The sequence below is a fragment of the Protomyctophum parallelum genome (assembly GCF_964188405.1).
Source record: "Protomyctophum parallelum genome assembly, chromosome: 15".
In the NCBI taxonomy this organism is placed as follows: Eukaryota; Metazoa; Chordata; class Actinopteri; order Myctophiformes; family Myctophidae; genus Protomyctophum; species Protomyctophum parallelum.
In genome coordinates this window covers 18853102-18872353 of record NC_139710.1, presented here as the reverse complement: position 1 = coordinate 18872353, position 19252 = coordinate 18853102, and the positions used below count along the sequence as shown (strand labels likewise).

The 19252-nt window shown below is 41.9% G+C and overlaps 4 protein-coding genes across 6 annotated transcripts; 3 read left to right on the top strand and 1 right to left on the bottom strand.

Annotated features, from left to right (window-relative positions):
* Positions 1-216: 216 nt before the first annotated feature.
* On the top strand, positions 217-5202 carry LOC310871553 (betaine--homocysteine S-methyltransferase 1-like). Its single transcript, XM_083783140.1, has 8 exons — positions 217-295; positions 1323-1455; positions 1982-2094; positions 2419-2610; positions 3359-3506; positions 3919-4101; positions 4264-4492; positions 4962-5202. The coding sequence occupies exons 1-8, from the start codon at positions 278-280 to the stop codon at positions 5140-5142; spliced, it is 1197 nt and encodes a 398-aa protein (XP_083639266.1). The 5' UTR covers positions 217-277; the 3' UTR covers positions 5143-5202.
* Positions 5203-6268: 1066 nt separating this feature from the next.
* On the top strand, positions 6269-10634 carry LOC310872242 (betaine--homocysteine S-methyltransferase 1). Its single transcript, XM_083783998.1, has 8 exons — positions 6269-6312; positions 7177-7309; positions 7518-7630; positions 8117-8308; positions 8608-8755; positions 9211-9393; positions 9824-10052; positions 10178-10634. Exons 1-8 carry the CDS (start codon positions 6292-6294, stop codon positions 10350-10352), a joined length of 1194 nt encoding a protein of 397 aa, XP_083640124.1. The 5' UTR covers positions 6269-6291; the 3' UTR covers positions 10353-10634.
* Positions 10635-11528: 894 nt separating this feature from the next.
* kgd4 (alpha-ketoglutarate dehydrogenase subunit 4) lies at positions 11529-14959 on the top strand. Of its 3 annotated transcripts, none has more exons than XM_083783979.1 (6): positions 11529-11553; positions 11725-11849; positions 12109-12212; positions 13054-13117; positions 13786-13994; positions 14271-14959. In XM_083783979.1, the coding sequence occupies exons 3-6, from the start codon at positions 12156-12158 to the stop codon at positions 14286-14288; spliced, it is 348 nt and encodes a 115-aa protein (XP_083640105.1). In that variant the 5' UTR covers positions 11529-11553; positions 11725-11849; positions 12109-12155; the 3' UTR covers positions 14289-14959. The 3 variants fall into 3 exon arrangements, with proteins under 3 accessions (XP_083640105.1, XP_083640106.1, XP_083640104.1); XM_083783980.1 differs by having other exon boundaries at positions 11539-11553; positions 12087-12212; XM_083783978.1 differs by lacking the exon at positions 11529-11553 and having other exon boundaries at positions 11637-11849.
* Positions 14960-15714: 755 nt separating this feature from the next.
* LOC310872869 (chronophin-like) lies at positions 15715-17075 on the bottom strand (the record flags this gene model as incomplete). Its single annotated transcript, XM_083785042.1, has 2 exons — positions 15715-16308; positions 16475-17075. The coding sequence occupies 2 exons, from the start codon at positions 17073-17075 to the stop codon at positions 15974-15976; spliced, it is 936 nt and encodes a 311-aa protein (XP_083641168.1). The 3' UTR covers positions 15715-15973.
* Positions 17076-19252: the final 2177 nt, after the last annotated feature.

Below are 19252 nucleotides of genomic sequence, written 5' to 3'. Positions count from 1 at the left end.
TGCCATATCCATAAATATAGGACGCTAGGGTTCATGTGGTTAACTCTGAGGTTGTCATTATTTGATACAGAGCCAGAATGCGTAACGTTTCACAATAGACCAAATAGATCTGTGCCAATCAGTAACAGATATCGGGCTGACATCAGATCCTCCCATTTTCATCCAGGGAATATAAAATTGGTCTTCAATGAATCTAATCACTCTGATCACTCTGGGGCACGAGCAGAGCTGGTTGCTAACAAGTGCTTAGCGCTACAACTGACTGTGGGAACGAGATATGGCACCTAGCAAGAAGGTAAACTGGCCTTTCTTTATGACATTGCACAACTACCTAGGCCTGTATTTGAGACCAGACCACCTTAAAGTCTTCACCAAGTGAAGACTGAGATGGGGGATTGGGTGTATGTGTGTGTGTGTGTGTGTGTGTGTGTGTGTGTGTGTGTGTGTGTGTGTGTGTGTGTGTGTGTTAGGGGGGGGGGGACAATTCAAGATCGAGGCAGAGTCCAAGCCAAGCAGAATGTCTCATCCTGTTTGAGATCAAAATGTAATGAAAAAATTAAATATAGAGTAGGCTATTGTACCAGACTGTAATGTACTGACAGTAAATCTCTTAAAGCTGCAGTAGGCAACTTTGGAGAAATTACAGATTCACGACCAAACTATATTGTGTAACATAATGTGCATAAAGGCAATGTTTATGGAGAAGAACTGGAAATGGTTGTAATTCTGCATAGAAATGTGGTTAATTCATGTGAATTAACCACATTAATCCGGCTTGACTGTCAGGCTTGACTTGTGGGTCATTCGTTCCAAGTATACAGTATATATCAGTATATAGTTTAACTTATACCAGTGGTCATGGACTGGACTGGTGTGTCAGGGAAATGTTACTATCTTTAACAACCAGAGTAGAGCAGCTGCTGCTGGAGAATCTCGGTTTTAAAACAACTAATCCAGTTCTCTTATCGTTGTATCCCTGACCTTAGATGCACGCTTGCGCACGCACGCACGCACACACGCAGTGACGCACGCACCCCCCCCCCCCCCCCCCCCCCCCACACACACACACACCTCTCACATTCTTCACTACAGCACAATATGTCAACTTTGAGCACATGGCTTCATCCTTCCTGTTAGGAAGCAGCCATAACAGAGCTATAAATTAACCATCAAAGTGCAGAATATGTGAAAGGATTCCTGGTGGTTACATGGGCTTGTCAGAGAGCCCCCAGTGTATGGCTCCCCACCCCACCCCAATATGATGTAAGAGCAAATGGCTGCCATATGATCGATTATTCTGTGATTTGGTCTGTGTTCGATAGGGAATCCTTGAACGGCTGAACGCTGGTGAGGTGGTCATTGGTGATGGAGGGTTTGTGTTCGCTCTTGAGAAGAGGGGGTACGTGAAGGCTGGGCCATGGACTCCTGAAGCTGCCGCCACACACCCTGAAGCTGGTAAAAAAAAGGACATCTCAAAAGCTTACATGTGTGCATTTTCACGCATAGGGCTCATAAATAGAGACAGAGTTCGATTTGTAAAGCAAAATACAGGGGGGGGGGGGGGGACATTTTCTTGTCAACTTAAACCCTATACTTCTTTGTACAAAAGCTACTAAAATAGTCGATCTACAAGCTAACAGCTTGTGGGTACGCTATTTTACTTTTCTTTTTTATCAAACCTTTGTGGAAAGAAATCCCAGAGTTATTATGGTAACATACTTTTTTAGTATTATTATAGTTAAATTATGATATTATCAAACATAAATATATCCGACAGTCTACATTTCACAAATGGAAATACATTTAATTCAGTCTGACCCGAAAATCAATGATGAGAGGGGGGATATCAAACGCAGAAGCATGATGTCCCCCGCATTCCTACCAGCAATTCGAACGCTGTGTATATAAATACCTAAATATGCCATTTATGACAAGATGTCACTATTCATCTGACCTAACCTAACCTGCATGTATCCATCAGTGCGCCAGCTGCACAGAGAGTTCCTGAGGGCGGGATCTAACGTCATGCAGACATTCACATTCTATGCCAGTGATGATAAGCTGGAGAACAGGGGCCAGAACCTGGGTCTCACTGTGAGTATCAGGGCCAGGCCGATATGTCACTCAAGACGATATTTTAGCCTAGCTTTGTTGACAACGTATGCATTGGCAATTATGCAGCCGTTTTTTTTAAACATTTTCAAAAATTGTTTAAGGTCAGAATGCACCTCACCTGATCCATACATCATGCGACCTTACCTCAAGACAAAATATAAATGTTGCATGATGGTTGACATGACGTACGATTTGTATTACTTCTATTCTGCTATTTATAAATCAATCTCTGCTGCCACTTCTTTCCGCTGTCTGTTTTTAAGCCTTTTATTCTCACTGTGATGCACATTAATGTGTCTGCAGGGAGTCCAGGTCAACGAGGCAGCGTGTAACCTGGCAAGAGAGGTAGCAAATGAAGGAGATGCTTTGGTGGCCGGTGGAGTTTGCCAGACGCCCTCCTACCTGAGCTGTAAGAGTGAGACTGAAGTGAAGGCCATCTTCAAGAAACAGCTGGACGTGTTTGTCAAGAAGAACGTGGACTTCCTGATTGCTGAGGTTAACTTACACCACATTCATTGCTGTCGGGCGCAAACCTGGTCCAAATGTGTTACTTTTCAAGATATGGAAAATATAGTTATTAATACTTTATTTGGTATATTTATAATATTTATAAAGCTCACTGACAGACTTAACCACCTTCACTTTCTATCGGGGGGAGAAACCACCTAACTCCAAAATGTTTTTTCAGGAAATGAGGAAAACCATATATTTTTAAAACAATGCAATACTGCCTCATCAAAGTTTTTTTTTGGGGGAATGCTACATTTACAGAGCAAATAAACATTCAGATTTCAAATATAAAGCTCACCCAAGGTGCCACGGATGTTAGAATTTTCCTGGGTCGGCTATTAAAACCTGTGCATTCTGCATTGTTTAATAAAAAGCAATTGTATTTGTCCGGTGCGTTCGGAAATTCACAGTTGCACACCGGGAGCGCACTCACTTATTAGTTTGTATTGACAGTGCGGTCAGTGTACCTATTGTTTAGCGAACGCACCCAGTGCAATATACCTCCCAACCGATAAGGGCGCGTAATAACGAGATAACAACGTGGAATGTATGGGTGCTAATAGCTGACCCAGGACAATTTGAACATCCGTGGCATCTTGGGTGAGCACTTAATATTTTAAATCTGACCGTTTATGCACACGTTCGTTCTGAAAACAGGCTGAAGTTGAACCATGATGGCTGAAGGCTGAAACTTTCAGGTGTTGTATTGATAACATCATCTCTGCCTTTACAGTACTTTGAGCATGTGGAGGAAGCAGAGTGGGCCGTGCAGGTGTTGAAGACCACCGGGAAGGTTGTAGCTGCTAACATGTGCATCGGACCAGAGGGAGACATGCACGGGGTCTCACCTGGGGACTGTGCTGTCAGGCTGGTCAAAGCTGGTGTGTACTTCCTTTAGCCTGGATTATTCACCCTCACTTCAAATCAGAGTCCAACTCTTGTCCAACAGCCAAGTAATAGTTGAGTAATTGAAACAATGACATAGTTCATATGACAGTATTTGAATACAGTACGATTACATTAAGCACTTACACCCTATTTTATGATGTAGTGTCAGATGCTGAAAGTAGGCGATATACAAGCTCACAACACATCACATCGGCTGTTTTAGCTATTTTTACAAATTAATTTGACAAAACCTTTTTATTTTATTTGGGGGGAAGAAAATGTCTGTTAATAATAGGGATGTCAGGTTTAAAGTGGTGAAGTTGCTGTGTTTCATACATGCAGAGAAACATCTGAATTAAAGTTATTTGCTAATAAAGTGTGACCTTATTGTCTTGACCTCTGTAGGTGCCCAGATTGTAGGAGTCAACTGCCACTTCGACCCCATGACTTGTGTGCAAGCAGTGAAGCTAATGAAGGAGGGAGTGGAGAAGGCTGGGTTGAAGGCTCACTACATGTGTCAGCCTCTGGCCTATCACACCCCCGACTGCAACTGCCAGGGCTTCATCGACCTGCCAGAGTTCCCCTTCGGTAATGCACACTGCTCATTAAATATTTCTAGGCGAAGTTTGTAGGGACAGCAATTGGTAACGCCTGTATTTACCGTAATATTTCGTGCCACTATGGCTACTGTGTAAAAGATCTCTACATGAGATTTCATAAATGTTCCTGTTGTCCTACTCCAATGCTCAGCGCTGGAGCCTAGGATCCTGACCCGTTGGGACATGCACAAGTACGCCAGGGAGGCCTACAATGTGGGCATCCGCTACATCGGTGGCTGCTGTGGTTTTGAGCCCTACCACATTAGAGCTGTGGCAGAAGAGCTGTCCACTGAGAGAGGCATCGTGCCACCGGGTTCAGAGAAGCATGGCAGCTGGGGGTCCGGTCTGGAGATGCACACAAAGCCCTGGGTCAGAGCCAGGTGAGGACAGGCAGAAAGAGTAGATTTATAATGAAGTGTGACTAGTGTAATAGTACTAGTGTTTCCCAAACAATAATTGTTCGGGACCCATTTTTGGGTTGCAGACCAATTTCTATGTGGCACGAGTAAAATATTAAATTGCAAACACAGACAGACACTGAGATGTGTGAATTTATAGACATTTCTGGACAACCGACCGCTGATCAAACCGACTTCCCATTCTTCGATACACATGTCAAGGTTCATTGTTAATTCATTTCTTCAGGGTTGAATTAACAATGAGGTGTATCGGCGAGTGGTCTAAAATTGTGTATTGTGACTGATGTATTGTGTACATGTGATTATATGTGTGTTTCACATCAACACATCAACAAAGTCAAGTTTGACTTGACCTGACTTGACACGCAAGTGCAAAGTGTCACTTGACGCTTGGTGTCTTTTTATCTGAGTATATGGCTTTGTCTTCAAGGGCCCGCCGTGATTACTGGGAGCAGATCCTGCCTGCGTCCGGTCGTCCCCTGTGCCCGTCTCTGTCCACCCCAGCGGGCTGGGGCGTGACCAAAGGCCACGCCGACCTGCTGCAGCACAAGGAAGCCACAAGCGTCCAGGAAATGAAGCATGTGGTAGAGAAGCTACAGAATCCCAAGTGAGAGAGAGTGTCTTGATGTGGAGACAGAAAAGTGGAGGAGAAAGGAACAGAATAAGGACGTGGCGATTTCCCAATTCAGTTTATGAATGGATACAGGATAGGGGGCACTATAGGGACATCTGTGGGCACCTCAATATAAAATTGGTTATTTTGTCCAAAGTGAACATGCACAGTACATCATTATCAGACTTATTTTTATCCTTCAACTTCTTGTTTATGCCCCCAGATTACTGGATATACATACTGTTGTGATATGGTCTCCCGGGCCCGTCTGTCCGCCGCCGGATCAAGGAATACTTCAACCGGGTCATCACACACCACCCAGCCTACACACACAGTACCGGTCTGTCAGAACCAGACGAGGGTCCAGTACTTAGAAGATTACAACACATACCGCAATTTGTTTACTTAATTTAAGGTTACTTAAAAACATTTTCCAAATATTTTATTTGTTTCACATTTTGGACAAAATAGCCAATTTCACATCGAGGTGCCCAGATATCCCTAGTGTCCACCTATCCTGTTACCTTATAAACAATAAGCACTTGTAGGAACTGGTTCTGCTCTTAGGGTGGAGCATGTCTGTCTTGGCCCCAAAATAATAAATTGAGTTTAATGCCTCATCTTACTGTCTTGTGTCTTCAATATGGAGTGAGTCTTATTTGACAAATTACTTGGCAGCATTATACAAAACACAAACAACACAAACAGCATATATAATCACATTCAGCAGACAGTGTCACAATGTTCCTTTTATCTCATATATATCATATATATGCGTGTGTGCGTGCGTGCGTGTGCATGTGCGTCTGTGAGCAGGTTGGTGTCTTGCATGGCCTCCTCCGCCATCAGTGTGTGAATGGGTGAATGTGAAATGCAGTAAATGGAGCACCATGCAGGAAGACTACCAAGCAGGCAGCACACCAATAACAACCATAACCCAGGCTAAACTAGTAACACTTACAATACTCTCATTCAGTTCAGGGTGGGAGGGAGGGTGAGGAGTAAACATTACTGTTGTGTAACCAGCTTCGTGCCAATCAGAGTGGGGGCTAGGCTGACCCCTCCCCTACCTCAGTGGGATATATAGAGGCCCTCCCCCACTTACTCAGAGACTCAGCAATCAGGACTTCACAAGGCAGGAGGAAGTATGGCACCCTCAGGAACCAAGGTACATATGGACCACATGTTGGACTCTCATAGTCTCTTTCAGACAAATGTTTATAAAGTCAGCATTAGTACCAAGGTGATGTTTATTTTCTTGAGCAACTGTGCAGCATTAGTCCCAAGGTGATGGTTTTCTTGGGCAACTTCACCAATTTTATTATTATATATTGTAATGATCTATTGTCTCCACTCGCCAGTGGTTTCCATTATTTAACTTTTTTATATTTAGACTATCAACTGTTTCCAGGGCCATGTGTTTTGTGGTGGTGGTGATTGTTTTTCCTCCCCAGGTTTTTTATTTTTTCAATGTAAATCATTTCCGCTACACATGTGCCATCAATTATATAATTTAAGGGAAGCTTAGTTCAACTGATGTATGCAAGTGGGCAATCTGTCTTTCCACTTTACACTGACGATCAATGTGCTGTAGTCTGTAGAACTTGTGGGTGCAAAAAATTGTGACATACAATCCATGGACAAGACCAGTGCTAGCCTTTTGGACAGTGGTCATAAATTAACATTTGGTATAGCTTTTCTGGTGACTGCTTTTTAAACTTGGAGGTACACCTTGTTCTTGCAGGATTCTCATTCTTGGTATTTTAAGAATTTGTAAAACTATTAATACCATGTTTCAAGCTACAGAATATTGTACCTCTATTGGATTAGCATAATTTGACTTGCCCTATTTATTTTGCCCTGTTTACTGTTGGGTAAAGGCAATATTGGAATCATAACCACTATAGAAGTATTGAAGGCCTACAGTGTGAAAAGATGGCATAAATTTGTAATTGATTGCATGACTAGACTTTTGAGTTGGTTTGACTGGCCTACCAGAAATTAAGCCTATGTGAAATCGTAATTGTTGCAGGGAGTCTTGGAGCGTCTTAATGCCGGTGAGATTGTCATCGGAGATGGAGGCTTCGTGTTTGCCCTGGAGAAGAGGGGATATGTGAAGGCTGGCCCCTGGACCCCCGAAGCGGCTGCAGAACACCCAGAAGCAGGTTGGGGCAATGATAGTTTAACTAGTTCGACTTTTCATTATAAATCCAGTAGAGCTGACCTCTGCAAATGAAGATAAAAATATAAATGAAATGTTTTGTGTATATTCCTACCATCAACTAGATGGTGTATGACCTTTTCTGGCTGACCATCTGGTCTTGATTAACAAAGTGCCACTCAAGAATCGGGTTGCATTCTGTGATTTTTCAGTGCGACAGCTGCACAGGGAGTTCCTGAGAGCAGGGGCAGATGTTATGCAGACCTTCACATTTTATGCCAGTGATGATAAGCTGGAGAACAGGGGCAACTCCCTTGCATTCACAGTAAGTTCAAAGGAATATTTACATGAGTGTGGGGTAGAAGGTAATGCATTCATTCATTATAGTAAGGTGCTTAATTCTGGATACATGATACTGGTAAGAAATTATAATTGCACACAAGTCCTAGATAATTTACCTGCACTTGTATAGTATGATTACAGGTCAATTGGACTTAAAGGATGTTCAATTGGATAATAAATCGAATGACTGTATCTGCAATGACTCACCCAAGACTATAGAATTTCTTAATGGCAATAGTTTTTAACTCAAATCACCTGTTCAAAAGAACATGCATTCAACGTATAAGTACAATCAGGACATTGCTTTCACTGTTATTGGACCTGTTCTTATGAACCAATTGTCCTGCTTCTTGAAGTATACTTCACAAAACCACAAGAGATCCAAAGCTTGATCCATAACTTGGGTAGGGTGCCCATGTTTCATCACTGCTGTTTGCTCGTCTCATTCAAACTTGGCATTTCTCTGCAGGGTGCCCAGATTAACGAGGCAGCCTGTGACTTGGCAAGGGAGGTAGCCAATGAAGGAGGTGCCCTGGTGGCCGGTGGAGTTTGCCAGACCCCCTCCTACCTGAGCTGTAAGAGTGAGTCTGAGGTGAAGGCCATCCTCAAGAAACAGCTGGATGTGTTTATCCATAAGAATGTGGATTTCCTGATTGCTGAGGTAATGTGTTTGTGAATATTTATATTCGTTTTAGCTCATGGGTATCCTTTGGGAGGGGGGACAAGACAAATATTGTACTATGAGGCAACTAAAATGCTCAGTAAATGTATAAAGTCGCTTCGTTTGAGCTGTTTTATACTCGATTTGAAATTGCCATGTATTTGTGAAAGGCAAAATCCATAGGGTCGTGGTCCATTTTTACGTTCATGGCTAAGATTTGAAACATGTCTTGACTATTTTTACGTTCATGGCTAAGATTTGAAACGTGTCTTGACTATGCCAATGTGTCTGCCCTGCAGTACTTTGAACATGTGGAGGAGGCAGTGTGGGCCGTGGAGGTACTGAAGGAGACTGGGAAGCCAGTTGCTGCTAATCTGTGCATTGGACCACAAGGAGACATGCATGGAGTCTCACCTGGCGAGTGTGCCGTCAGGCTAGTCAAAGCTGGTAGGTGCAAGACTAAACATTCATCACATACAGTACTATAGTTAATGTTATGCCTTGAAACCAAGCCGCTTGGCTAAAAACTGAGCCTGCCAAGAAAATAAATATTTACCTTGGTCTGCCATTAGTTTTTTTTTTATCACTTGATCATTGACCTCTTGTGTCTAAGATTTCTGACTGGGGATTTGTTTTATCTGCATATAAATATCGTATTTTCATAAAAATCAATTGCCTGAGGGCAGTTTTTTCCATTAACACTGATCATATATGCAGTATAATATCATAAGTAGGTGAGTAAAAGTCTCTGCATTAATTTAACTTTACATTTCCATGGAGATAAACGCCTGATGTCGAGCACTTATGTGAGCTACAGCTCTGCCTAATGTCCTGTTGGTATTCTGGTTGTAATGGCATCTGTAGCAACATGATAACACGGTTCCTTCCTTGACCTCCTTTAGGTGCCGATATTGTAGGAGTCAACTGCCACTTCGACCCCATGACTTGTGTGGAGGCAGTGAAGCTGATGAAGGAGGGAGTGGAGAAGGCTGGGTTGAAGGCTCACTACATGGTTCAGCCTCTGGCCTATCACACCCCCGACTGCAACTGCCAGGGCTTCATCGACCTGCCAGAATTCCCCTTCGGTAATGAATTAAATATACAGCTTTTACAGATAAAACTCATAACATGGGGGTTCATGGCCTCTAATGCATATCAATCTGGGGGTTGCCAGCACTCCTTCGGTAATCCTCAATAGTTATAGTATTCATACTTTATGTGGTTAGTGATCTAACACTATGCAGTAATCCAACGCTATACAGTAGTAGTAAGTAAATAAAACATTTTCAGCTAGAACAATACAACAAATGAACGGAAACTGAAGACTCTGTCAAATAAAAGGAAATTATTTTAGAATAAAGTAATTAAGTTGTATTTTGAAATTGGAAAGCCTGTTTATTTATTTTAATTGTGCCCCATTTGTGAGATGAGCAGCACAGCTGAGTATGGGTTGAACTCATGAAACTATCTTGTATATTTGAAATTAAGCTAAGAATAATACTGGTCGTCTTTCAGGCCTGGAGCCTAGGATTCTGACCCGTTGGGACATGCACAAGTACGCCAGGGAGGCCTACAATGTGGGCATCCGCTACATCGGTGGCTGCTGTGGTTTTGAACCCTACCACATTAGAGCTGTGGCAGAAGAGCTGTCTGCTGAGAGAGGCTGTCTCCCTGCAGCCGCAGAGAAGCACGGCAGCTGGGGTGCCGGTCTGGAGATGCACACCAAGCCCTGGGTCAGAGCCAGGTGAGACTAGAAAAATGTATAATCTACACGAACTGAACCAACAAGTTTGTCTATCATGATGTCTTAATTTTTTTTTAATGGAGGAATACTACCTGGTAATATAAGTACCCTACCTTTCCTTTCAGAGCCCGCCGTGACTACTGGGAAACCCTTAAGCCAGCATCTGGCCGTCCCCTGTGTCCCTCCTTGTCCACTCCAGATGCCTGGGGTGTTACCAAGGGCCACGCTGACCTCATGCAGCAGAAAGAGGCCACCACCAAGGACCAACTGAACCAGCTCTTTGATAAGGCAAAGAATTAAATTGGCCCTGGAACACCAGCATATGTACACTGTATTGCGCCCACAAAGTGCAATGCATCTACAATTTCATCCCCTCCACTGACTCTGATGCGAATATCTGCATTCCTGCCAAACACAGGGGCCAGGGTCCTCATTTGAAACTAAGGGAACATTTCTGTACAAATCCTATTCCTTCATACAAACATGGTTATTGTGAAAATCAGTGATGTGTATATCAAGTTTGGTCCATGGAGAAGTGGGACCCTTTTCACTCTTCTGCATTTTGTTTAATAAAATATGGATTTATAAAAAACATTTCTATTGTGATTTGCCTGCATACTGTGCTACAATGAAATTATGTCTGGATAATGGTCTGAGGAGAATTGATGAAGCGTTCACATTTCGGAAAACAATACGAATGCTTTTAACAGTTTACAGATAGTACAGTGGTACGGTTCCACTTGTACTCTGAGTACAAGGACTTTACTGTGTACTGTCAAGTTATGTATTCCCAGTTTCCCACCATAAAGATAATTCATGATACCTGATGGTTCAGGTTGAATTTTTTTTAAGCTTATGTTAATGCCCACATTAAGGTATGAAACCAAACTTATCTAACTGATCAGCCCTCCGTCATTGGAAGTGGGTTATATTCTGGAGAGTGAAATCAAATATTCATGTTTTAAGAAATTTCTGTATTCTATAATTTGAGAATAGTTCTTCGGGCCCCCCAGAACTGCGTAAAGCATGATTAATCACTCTACAATCAATGTATAGCCTACAATAAGAAATTAAAAAGGCTTTCTTCACACTTGTCAGTTTAGACCATGTAAATATGTTTGACTGTAGGGCTGTTTTTCCTGTAGTAAGACTATTGCAATGCGGTATAAATCCCGCAGATGGCAGTGTTGCGGTAAGCCTTAGCCAACCATGGTTGGTTAGAAGAGTTGCGATATTGAGGGGGCAGAAAACAGCACTGTCACGTGGTTCATGTACTCGGGCGAGTCCATAGACTCCAATGCATTCCGTAAATTTACAAACCTTAGGGACAAACCAATATAGAATATGTAGAAGAGCCGCCATTGGACTGGCCCCATGAAGTAAACGGAGTTTGCGTAACTCTGTCTATACTGTGGCTCTGGGTTGGTTGGTACTAGCCACGTGACCATGGTTATCCTTCTCCAACCCCCAGTCGTATTCCAGTAGAAATTAAAGATAGCAGGTAGGTTATTCGCCTTTGCTTGCTCTGTTTGTCATTGACATTTCCTGTAACCAAATAAGCTATTCCATGTTCTTGAGAATTAAGACTGTGTGATATCATTAAGCATATAACGGATTTGTTCTTGGTACAGGGATTTTGTTCATATGCGGGGTTTTATTGTTCTATTCATAGAAGTCCTCTGGAAACATACCCATATAACGGCAGTATGGCCTGAACATATGACCTGACAAGACACTTTGGTTTTGCCCGGGGAATAATAGATCCATCATCAGCTGGCTGAGAATATTGTCAGAAAGGTAATTGTTGGCATTGTACGTTTGTTTTAAAAGCTTCAACTTTTTAAACCTATAGGTTCATACCTTTTAATGTCAAATCAGTTTTGACATAAATGCCCTAGCTTGTTATGGCACCCGTTTGTTTTATGATATTGTACGTGGTAGGCAGCACATCTTTTGACTGGGATGTTTTTCCTTGCCGCAAAACGGTCTTCTATAACGTTATGGTATGGAATGGATCTTTTAGAATGACAACAGTGCCTCTATGTGGTATGTTTAGGAACTGCAGAGTCATTGTTACCCGGATGTAAACCCTGCGAGGTCGTCATGGGGAGCAAAGTCAGTTCCAAAATGGCAGCTCCCGTCGGTCGAGCAGCAGTCCAGGTAGGGAGTTGACTGGCACTTTACTGCATTGCAAACCCTGTGTTTTGTGCAAATTTTACTGCCTTAAAGATGGTTATGTTGTATATCTTACTGCTAGGAACGGCTGGTGATTAACCTACTTTACACAACGCCTCTTTATGTTGCTATACCCTTGCTGATGTCCTTGTTGTCGGTCGGTTAATTGTTTGCATTTGTTGTGGACAGACACCTAACACATTAAAAGCAACGGATTCATGCTTGTCCATTGCTTTAGTGTTGTAAGTTTAATTAACTGTCAACTTGTTGACTGAGTTCTGAGTTGATGCTAACGTTGTTTAAGGCAGGTGTAGAGGTGTATAAGTGTATTAGAGGTTTTCAAAATGTATTCAACGCATTAGAGCTATGGACCAGAGCTAGGTCCTGGAGCACCACCTCCACCGGCACCACCACATTGACTTTCACTAGTTGATGGACCCTCATTTGAAGTTATCACCTATAGGTACCCTGATATAAAACTATGCTGGGTTTAAATTACATTTAATTTGTCTAAATGTCTTAATGTTACACCATTTTCATATTGTAATAATTTCAAGCAAATTGACTGGGGAACCCCTAGACCCCCCCCCCCCCTCCCAGGCCCCCTGGGAAACCACTGTGGTGTAACTTAAATTACAACTTCACTAAAAATAGATTCTATTCTAACGTGTAGTGTAAACATTCCTTTTACTCCTGGCATTCTGTTACCGAAGAGCCAAGACATACCAAGTCTGACTAACCAGCTCGTCATTCTCTAGCAAAATTTTGTATTTTATTCATACAATATTCTGATTTGTGCTGTATATTTATGTTACTGTTGTTTCAGGCTATTCGGCCTCATGCCCCTCTGATTAAATTTCCCAGTAGAAACGGCATCCCAAAACCAAATGGTGAGTAACTGAGTATGGCTGACATTTGTTTGCATCTACACCGTCAGTAGTACCTGTGGTGGATAAAGTATTCAAGTACTTTCAAAGTATGAAAGAATAATCCTGGGCAATCCCATTCAACTGAAAGTTGCTCAGTCCAATTTGTACTTGAGTTAAAGTAGAAGTACTTGCTTTTAAAAATATTAAGTATTCCAAATATGTAAAAATATGTAAAAAATCTTCATGTATTTTCAAAAAATATCAAACTTTGTGAAAATAGCACATATACTGTGAGCTTGCAGATAAGCTATTTTCACTATCGGTAAGGATGCGTTCGGATATAGTGCATTGTGCAATACAAACTAATATGTTAGTGCGAACGCACCCTAAATGTGTGAAATATCTGCATGTGTCTGTACATCCCTCGGCCGTCTGTAGTTCGACTGATATGCATATATGGGCATATACTGATGACATCGGATCTCCATATGGGCATAAAATGTAACAGACATGGGTACAACAGGTACTCTTGACAACTTGTACCACAGGTCTGGTATAATCGGGTGGAGCGTGGATTCCCATTGTTTCCAATGTGCATCATTTCTTAATGCCCAGCCTATATCAAAATATATTGTTTTCTATTATTTATATCCTTTTTATTATTTTATAACCCTTTTCTTCTATTTCAGCTCAAGAGGCGTTAAAATTATTAGCAGTTAACTTCCCATCACAGAGTTCTAGTCCCCCTCCAGCCGCAGTGGCCCCTCCATTATCGAGACCACCACCAGGACCTGTGACTCGGCTTCCTGGTACACCAGACTCCTTGGCCTCTACTCAGATGCTCCCTCAGAGATACAGGAGGAGGTTGGTGACGGTGGAAGAGATGGAGTACATTCAGGTGAGGGGCCACGAAATATCTAAAGCCCAGACTGTTGCTGTACTGGTGGCATGGATATAATTTATTTTGTATTTTATCTGTACTCTAATTTCATATTCATATTTTTAGAATGAATTACAAGAAAATAATATAATGGGTGCACAAAACTGTGTGCAAACTAAGCCTTGGAATTATTTTCCTGATTGATATTTCGCACCACCCACATCCAAGGCTTGATCATACATTTATTTATTTATTATTTCTTTTTTTAATCTGTCTTTTCTTTCTTTCCCATAGCGTGGTGGACCTGAGTGACATAATGGTGACCCAGAAAACTCAACCAAAGTCCTTATCTGTCAAAATCAGTCTGTCTTTATTTTGTTCCTCAGTACAAGAGAACCTGCTGCCATGCCCACATCAGATGCAATTCAAAATAAAGTATACCTGTACATGTACATATGAAGTTTATTTTTAAATACTATGTAGATATTATGCTTGCTTAATTGTATTGTATTTCAACTTCAATTGCCATTCTAATAGCTTTGTGTTGTCTTTAGACAACAAAGCTGTCACAATGACTGAATATTATCAATTGTATTGGCAGCCATCCTTTTCAGATGTTTTGTTTCAATCTTTAAGCATTTATTTCAATTGCAAACATTATATAACCACAGTACTACGTTGGTCTCTGCAACAGAAGCTGCTTTTTGTTTTCTTTCTTGCGCACAATTTTTGTATTTGGCCTGTGACATCACCATTACCAGATAGAAGGACCAGGCTACTGTTTCATGGAAGATGGAAGTACCTTTCTGGAAAGTGTCTTAACTTCTGGCCTCCCAGAGCAATAAATGGACACCTTGTTTTGGAGTATGGTATTGACCAGGCTTTCAGGGATGCTGAAGGGCAAGTTACAGTAGATTATGTGGAATTGGATTGAGTTTGTGATCTGTTTGCATTGAAATGATTAAAAGATCTTTGTAACTCGCCGTGGTATTTTGTTTCCTTTGTCATAACTGATCTTTGTCGGGACCTTTTACAGCATGTTTTATGTTATTCTTGCAGTTTCTTTCCTGGTAGCAACTAGCAAGACTCCACATTACAGTAAATTGCTGTGAATTTGACAATTACTCCCAAGAGATTAAAGACTTGGTAGTGGACGGTACACTGTAAAATACTATCGGCCTATGTATTTTATGCAGCTAGAACTTGCTGGTATACTAGTTGAAAATTAACAGAGCTTTCACAACAGTGCAATCTTTGGCCAACACAAAATCGGACAAGAGTTCAATTATTTCCAGTACCAAGAAGAGTATTTTTCACTAATTACACTGCATTATAGACACCACAGACACAATTAGTAAATTATATATTTTAGAACCAAAATATTCTATTAATACACATGAATATAAACACTTAAATACTACTACTGGAATTTGGCAATGGGGAACAGTGAATACCCTAACTCAGTATGGCTAAAACATGAACTCTCAAAACATTTAAATAACTTCAACACTTATAGTTTAGTTGCAAACAAATGTCCCATATAGAAATGTACGATATAGAAACAATTTGGCACAATACTGGTGTTAACTGGTGGTAGTATTATGCACTGGAATGTTTGTAATGTTTTACATTGTGCATATAGTATGTTATAGTCTCCTTTTCTAAAGATCATTCCTGGTCAGTAATACCAAACATCTAGGGATAGGCAATATATTTGTTTTATATCGACATTGTGAGATTCACCTGGGATTTGGGATATTGTTATAATGTAAAACTGGAATGTTTCTTTGAAAGGCTACACCAGTTCACAGAGCTAGTGCAACATCATGATGAGATTGTGCTTTTGCGAATACAATACGAATCATTTCCTTGGCAGGAATTCACCTATACAGTAAAATCGTCTATGTTTATGTAAGAATTTGCAACACTCCGTTTTTCTTTTTACTGTGTACTATAAACAACAAACAAGAGAACTGAATAACTGATTGATTCCTCAGCTAGTCCATGTCCTCAAAAGCAGGTAAGAAGTCAGCAATGGTGTCGACCACATAGTCAGGTACAAAGCTCTGGTTGATGGAGTGCTGGCTGTCCTTGTAATCCTGAGCTTCCTTCATCTGAGACACACCTGTGAGCGTGAGCATGGTGTCCAGGCCACAGTTGGCTCCAAACAGCATGTCAGTCTCCAGACGGTCCCCCACCATCAGGCACTGGGCTGGGTCAACCCCTCTGAACTGACTAGAGATGCACTCAAACATGAAGCGGCTGGGTTTGCCAATCACTGTGGCCTTGCGGCCAGAGGCCACCTCCAATGCTGCAGTGAGGCTTCCAGAACCTGAGGAGAGGAGGGAGGCAGTGGGGTTACTAGCTTTGATTTGTCTTCCCTGAGGTAATTTAAGTCTAATTTTTACCCTTTTGTATTTCTTACACACATATATATATATATATATATATATATATATATATATATATATAGAGAGAGAGAGAGAGAGAGATCATACCAGGTAGTATTCTTCCATCTCTCAGTGGGTGCCAAGGGTCACTGTCGGTGGCCAGAAATAAACAATTTGGATCCTTCAAATAACACGACGCTTTAGCTAATTTGAGAAAAGTAAATTTATCATCGTGTCCAACTATCACTGCCTTTACACCAGGAGTTAATGCGCACTTGGCAATGGTGTCTTCGGGTGAGTCCATTTCGTCTGTAAGAGGAGCGACCCCCGCGTCCCGTAGCTCTTTGAGGAGACCCTCGCACCCAATAGCGAACACATGGCCTTGCACCTTGGCCACGTCTTTTAGATAAAGTGCCGAGCAGTAAGAGGAACTGAAGATCTGCTCTTGCATGACATCAGTGAATCCCAGTCTGTAGAACTTGTGAACATAATTCTCCCGCGGTTTAGTGGAATTATTAGTGACAAAAAATACATTTTTGCCGTGCCTAATCAATGAATTGACAACCTTGGGCGCGCCCGTTATTGCATGTTCTCCGTCCCATATTACCCCATCACAGTCGAAAAGGAAAACATCTTTTGTCTCAAGCAAATTTCTAATCTGAGAGCCTCGAATTTTCCGACATCCTTTGAAGCCAAAGACACTTGTCATCTCGTTGGGCCGTAGAGGGCTACGTCACCTGTTGAACTTGACCGTCTGGCTTGCTGAAAACACGCACATTTGTTAGTTTAAAAGAGAAGAGACAGCAACATGCAATTCAATGTCAAAATAAAATAGGCTACCAGTCCTTGGTTGATGGCACTGTTGGCACACACGGACTACATAGGCTAAACCACGCCCATTTAGTCAACGCCACGGTGACCAATGACATTGTTGTGTAGCTAACCTAACCAATCAAGAGGAACGCAATGCTGTGTCTGAGCCGTCTATGGTCTGAGCGCCTTGAACTGTCAATGCAGTCTACTGAAGAAGAAACCCTACCCCAAACGATGTATTAACGTGATTAGACTAGATTTGACTGCAATTAGGGACAAAAATGGCCTGATGTCTGAAAACATTTTCCCAAGGCATATTTTCTCTCTTTTCTATATAGCCTATAGCCTATATATATATATTATTTATTTTTTTTATTTATTTTTTTAAATCATTTTATGTAGGCTAATGCAAAGGTCCACGATTACCAATAATGTGATTGGATTGCACTTCCATTGACTGTAACACTACTACCAGTCTACTGTCTACCACATCATCTCTCTTTCTCTCTCTCATTAGCAGGCAACAGTGCAGCACGTGCAGCACTATCTTTCTCTCTCTGTTTCTGGCACAACAACACCCCTACTGGTACTAATAGTCATACTGGTGCTCATTAACGTCACATAGGCGGACACATAGGTGAACCAACACATAGGTAGGTGAACACGGACATTGCTGTTCTTTGGAGTGGTTGCACCACAGTGGTGCAACCACTCTTTTTGAGTGGTGCCACCACTCAAAAATAGGACATCAATGGCGTGCATTTTGAGACAGCGTCGCTGTCCATGGTGCTGCAGCCAGGGTAACCTAGTCGGGATCTTACGACCACAAGTTTCCAGTCAGTGTCCCACGAGGCCTTGAAGGGCATCATTCAGTTCATTTTAGTGATCAGTGTCAATCAATAATAATGTGGGACCGAACACAACAGAATTAAAAAGGGTTACACCAGTCTGCCTAGTCAGTGCCTATATCACCCTGTGGAGAGAGAGAGAGAGAGAGAGAGAGAGAGAGAGAGAGAGAGAGAGAGAGAGAGAGAGAGATATGTTTTTATACTCCTACAGCCTACAATAGGCCTATATCATGCCACACATCTGAATACAAGATTATGATCAATGCTTGGCTCTTGACACTTGCTCTTTCTTTATAGCAGTTTAACTCCTGTCTCATAATTCTTACTATATAATTTATGTGACACCCGAATCTGCATGGGGATTACATGGTGCTTGCTTGCTATTGCTTGCTATGCAAGATTTTAGATTTCTGGACTGTGTGTACAAACAGGGAAGAAACACTCCCTACCCCACATTTTTTGCAATATAATGACTTATTGTCTCCACCAGGCCGAAGGCATGGGGGGAGAGTATGTTTTGCACTCCGTCCGTCCGTGTGTGTGTCCGTCCGTCCGTCCGTCCGTCCGTCCGTGTGTGTGTCCGTGAGCAGCTAATCTCATTATCTCGGCCACCATTAACCCGGTACAATTTCCGTGAAATTGTGCACCCACATTCCCACTAGGCCGAGGACGAAATGCCACATGAACAATTTCAACTCAGCCTCAAGGTGGCGCTATAACTGGCCGAAAAGTGTTTTTACCTCTAACTGCACGATCTGTGGATAACTTTGTATGCCAACTCCCTAGAGGCCAAGGAAAAACCTTTGTCTGGAATTTTTCACATCTGCTCTTTATAGCGCCACCAGGAGACCGACATATGTAAAACACATTTTCTATTATTACTCCCTCAGATTTTATCCAAATTTCACGCAAATCGGTACACATGATCTCCATAGTCATGTGATCAAGACAGGATTGTTTGATTTCTCATATTCCATCCTGATTGGCCACGATTGGCTCCTACAGTTTTCAGGAGTAGCAAATCGCCACAACTCCTCAACGCAGCGTCCGATTGCGATGAAACTGTGCATGCATATTCCCACTAGGCTGAGGAAGAATCCTGGTGGAGACCTGTGCCCAGAAGGGCACTTTTTCTAGTCTTTCACTATTCCCGGACGAATTATTAACTGTGAAGATGATATTGACTCTGTTATGTCTATTGTATAAAGACACATCAGCAGTATCT